Source organism: Strongylocentrotus purpuratus, unplaced genomic scaffold, assembly GCF_000002235.5.
Source record: "Strongylocentrotus purpuratus isolate Spur 01 unplaced genomic scaffold, Spur_5.0 spur5_scaffold_4, whole genome shotgun sequence".
NCBI lineage: Eukaryota > Metazoa > Echinodermata > Echinoidea > Camarodonta > Strongylocentrotidae > Strongylocentrotus > Strongylocentrotus purpuratus.
The window spans coordinates 28,970,315-28,973,904 of NW_022145610.1; the positions used below are offsets into that span (position 1 = coordinate 28,970,315).

Consider the following 3,590-nt stretch of genomic DNA (forward strand, 5'->3'; position numbering starts at 1 on the left):
GCATCATAGTTGTAAATGTATTACTATCTCATTACTCACTTCATTTACTCCTTATACCGGGTCCTCTTCAGTTTCATTCCTTTGTCACTCTTCTCTTTCTCTCTCCTACCTACTTTTATCACTCGATTTGGCCCATTCTGTTTACAACTTAAATGTGGCAGGAAACTCCATGCCACTAAGAATACTGATAAAAACACACATAATTGAAGAAGCATGTCATATTTTCTCCATTCCTTTGTGTAACCCCCCTCCCCCCACCCCCCTCCCCCCACCCCCAAAAAATATAATGTGACGTATGTGTGGTATTTAGATTCCATAATAATATCATGACTTTGGTCGTTATTTCGAGTAAACTCATTGAATATGTTTTGATTGAATAGGCCGTGTCCATCTATGTGCTCTATTTTGTTCCGGAGACATCCCCAAAGCAAGAAATGAATTGAAACAGCTCGGGATCACTGATATGTACGAAATACCTCCCCCTGGTCACATGCGCTCAGATGAGGGTGACTTCCAGTGGCTTGATCTTCTACGTGGATGCCTTCGTGAAGGTGACAGAGCGTTAGCAACTAATGATCTGAAGACGATATGCACGAATCAAAGATGTGGGTTGTTCTATGAGAAAACCAAGAAAGAGGCGAAAGAAGCAAATCAGAAGATGTTCAAAGAGGTAAAAGAGCGAGAACAGGAATTAAAGAAAGTACGAGAGGAAGACAGAGCAAGAGCTGAAAAAGATAAGAGATCATTGGCAGCAGAAATGACGAAAAAACTCGAGTCTAAACAACAGCATGTAGACACTTTGACACTAACCGTACGGGAGAAAGAACGAAATGAGACGACTCTAAGGCAACAAGTTGAAGAGCTAAGGAAAGGAAGAGAGGAAGACAGAGCAAGATCTGAGAAAGACAAGCGCTCATTTGCAGCAGACATGACGAAGACACTCGAGTCTAAGCAACAACGCGTGAACACTTTGACAGAAACCGTAGGGGAGAAAGAGCGTAATGAGAGGACTCTAAGACAACAAGTTGAGGAGCTAAAGAAAGGAAGAGAGGAAGACAGAGCAAGTGCTGAGAAAGACAAACGGTCAATAGAATTAAGCTGGAAGAAAAAGCATGACTATAAAGAACAGCTTTTGGAGCAACTTGAGCGTGAGACCTGGAGGTTGAGAACCAAAATTCAACTAGAAAGTGAGATACGATCAGCAGAACAGAAGAAGAAAGCAGAGACACAACAATGGAGTTTCATTCCTTGGGTGACTTCTGGGAAACAAGCTCAGGGTGGTAAGACTTTATTTTCATTCTCCCTTTCAACTCCTTTTGTTTTATTATACATAATACTATATAACTCATATTCCATTTTTGCCACTTTTTGAAATATTGGTTAAGTGAAGCTTATCATGATTAAATAGTGTTTAGTATAGCTCTCTACCCCATTTTTGCTACGTTGAAAATACTTAGATTATCGAGCTTATCACAGTCCATAATGGTCCTTAACCTCAATGTATATGTTTCTTGTTTGTTTTTGTTATCCTTATGCCAACAGTAACGCCATTTGATTACATTATCCAAGGACACTATAAAGCTATGCAATGCTTGTGGATTATTTACACTTTATAACTTTTTTTTTAAAGAGATACAGTTAACAATTAAGATCGTTCAAAAAAATTCTCTTATATTTTCTTTCTCATTCAAACTGACTTCATTCCTTCATGACAGGCACATCATCACCTGAGGATAATTCAACCGGAGGACTGGGAAGGAGTGATACATTACAAGCAGGGTGAGATTAAATATATTTACTCTTTACATGACAATGATCGAAACTACTATGGAATGTACTTTTGTGTGTACAAAATCATATTTAGAAATTTCATGACCACCTGTGATTATGTAGAAGCAGAAGTGAATAAAAGATTATCACTCTTTCTCTTTTTAATGAAAATTTAGCTGCATTTCAGTCTATGGTATTTAGAGTAGAAAGTGAAATCCGTTAATGAATAAATAGTCAATAATTTGAGCATGTTGAGTATGATCTCATCACCGGAAGAACGTATTTCGTTTGTTTTTCTTCACCTAAGTAACACTTTTAATTCCTTTTTATTACTACGTTCTCTAACTGCCCTCATGTTTGTCTTTTTTATTGCCATGTACCACTTTAGAGAGGAGCCCCCAGATGATGAGTTTGCAGGCATATTACAGCAGATAGCTGACGATCTTTACGATGAAGCAAAGATCGACAGCCTTGCTGGTCAGCTGGGAATCCTACATGGTGATATACAGAGAGCGCTCATGACCAATGTGAAGTTCAACCGTGTTACCAGTGATGGAACTCGCCATATGCTGAAACAATGGAGAGAAGGTGTGTCCAGGGAAGATGAACGGATTGAGCTTACGAAGGCACTGCATGCTGCCAAGTTGGTCAACCTTGCAGACCTGTATCTCAGCGAAGGTAAAGTTTATTTTCATTAATAACGATTGTAGTTTCATAATAAGGACCCCATTCAACACTTCAGCAACATACTGTTGTAGTTGGTGTACAATACGGCCCATGTGTTTAGATACCAAGGTGACGTAATGCAGAAAAAAATAGCAGTGCACACAAAAAAATCCAAACAGATGCTGACTAGTAACTTTAAGTTCTCTTCTACTAATATAAAAATACAAGAAATTTGAAATTCAATGCGATAAGTTCTACACAATTATGATAATTCCGATTCGATGTCGATTGAGATGAAAAAAAAAAGAAAAAAAATTCTATCTTGCTGCCGGTCAGGTGTAGCAGAAGAACAGATCGATTCGGAATGTGCCAACGAAGACGACAATGATCAGCAACTCTCTAATACAGATGACACCTCTCTAGAACAGGACCGGACCAAAAGACACACTGACATCCAGGTACTTCAGGAAACTACAGCAAACAATAACCACACTCCTCGAGATAGTCATACAGGAAACATGGCTGCCAAAGCACAGGAGAACGTGACAGATGGTAGTAGGAGTCAACATCTTGACCAATCGCCGGAGTGCAGTACAGAGGACTTGGATGAATCAAAAGTGACTTCTGAAGAAGTGTCCTCTGAAAAAGTTCATCCTGGTCATGATATGAACAACGTAAGTAGCATTCAACCTTCTGAACAATCGCCCAGCCATAAAATGCAAGTCCTACCTGAAGACATGTCTGAGATAGCCCCTTTGGTATCTTATGGTGAGAAACCCAACGGGGAATCCACCACCTTGGATAACAACCGTGTAGGTGGAATCATAAGTAACGAAGAAGATCTGATTTCTCAACTCGTTCTTATTGATACATCCCCGGAGAAAATATTGCTTCTTTTCCTCGTAAAGATAATAATGGATGTTTCCCAGAAAGCACTCAGTTTTTAAGAATCCCCAGAGAATCTTCATCAAGTCAAGTTACTTGCTTCCTCTAAATAGAAAACAATGTATAATACTTACATTAGTTTAGCTTGCGACGTTTCAGGTCCACTCCGATACCTTTGATCAGGGTGACTGGTCTTTAGCGCCAAATGATTGTTGACCCATGAACACGGTGACGTAGTCGAGGAACGTCGGCATGGTCGACCTGATGAA

At 39.5% G+C, this 3,590-nt stretch overlaps 1 protein-coding gene across 1 annotated transcript; it reads left to right on the forward strand.

Moving 5' to 3' along the window:
• The first annotated feature begins 463 nt into the window (after window positions 1-463).
• Window positions 464-3,383, forward strand: LOC105438666 (myb-like protein X). Its single transcript, XM_030997293.1, has 4 exons — window positions 464-1,280; window positions 1,716-1,779; window positions 2,159-2,448; window positions 2,773-3,383. Exons 1-4 carry the CDS (start codon window positions 464-466, stop codon window positions 3,381-3,383), a joined length of 1,782 nt encoding a protein of 593 aa, XP_030853153.1.
• The last annotated feature ends 207 nt before the right edge of the window (window positions 3,384-3,590 follow it).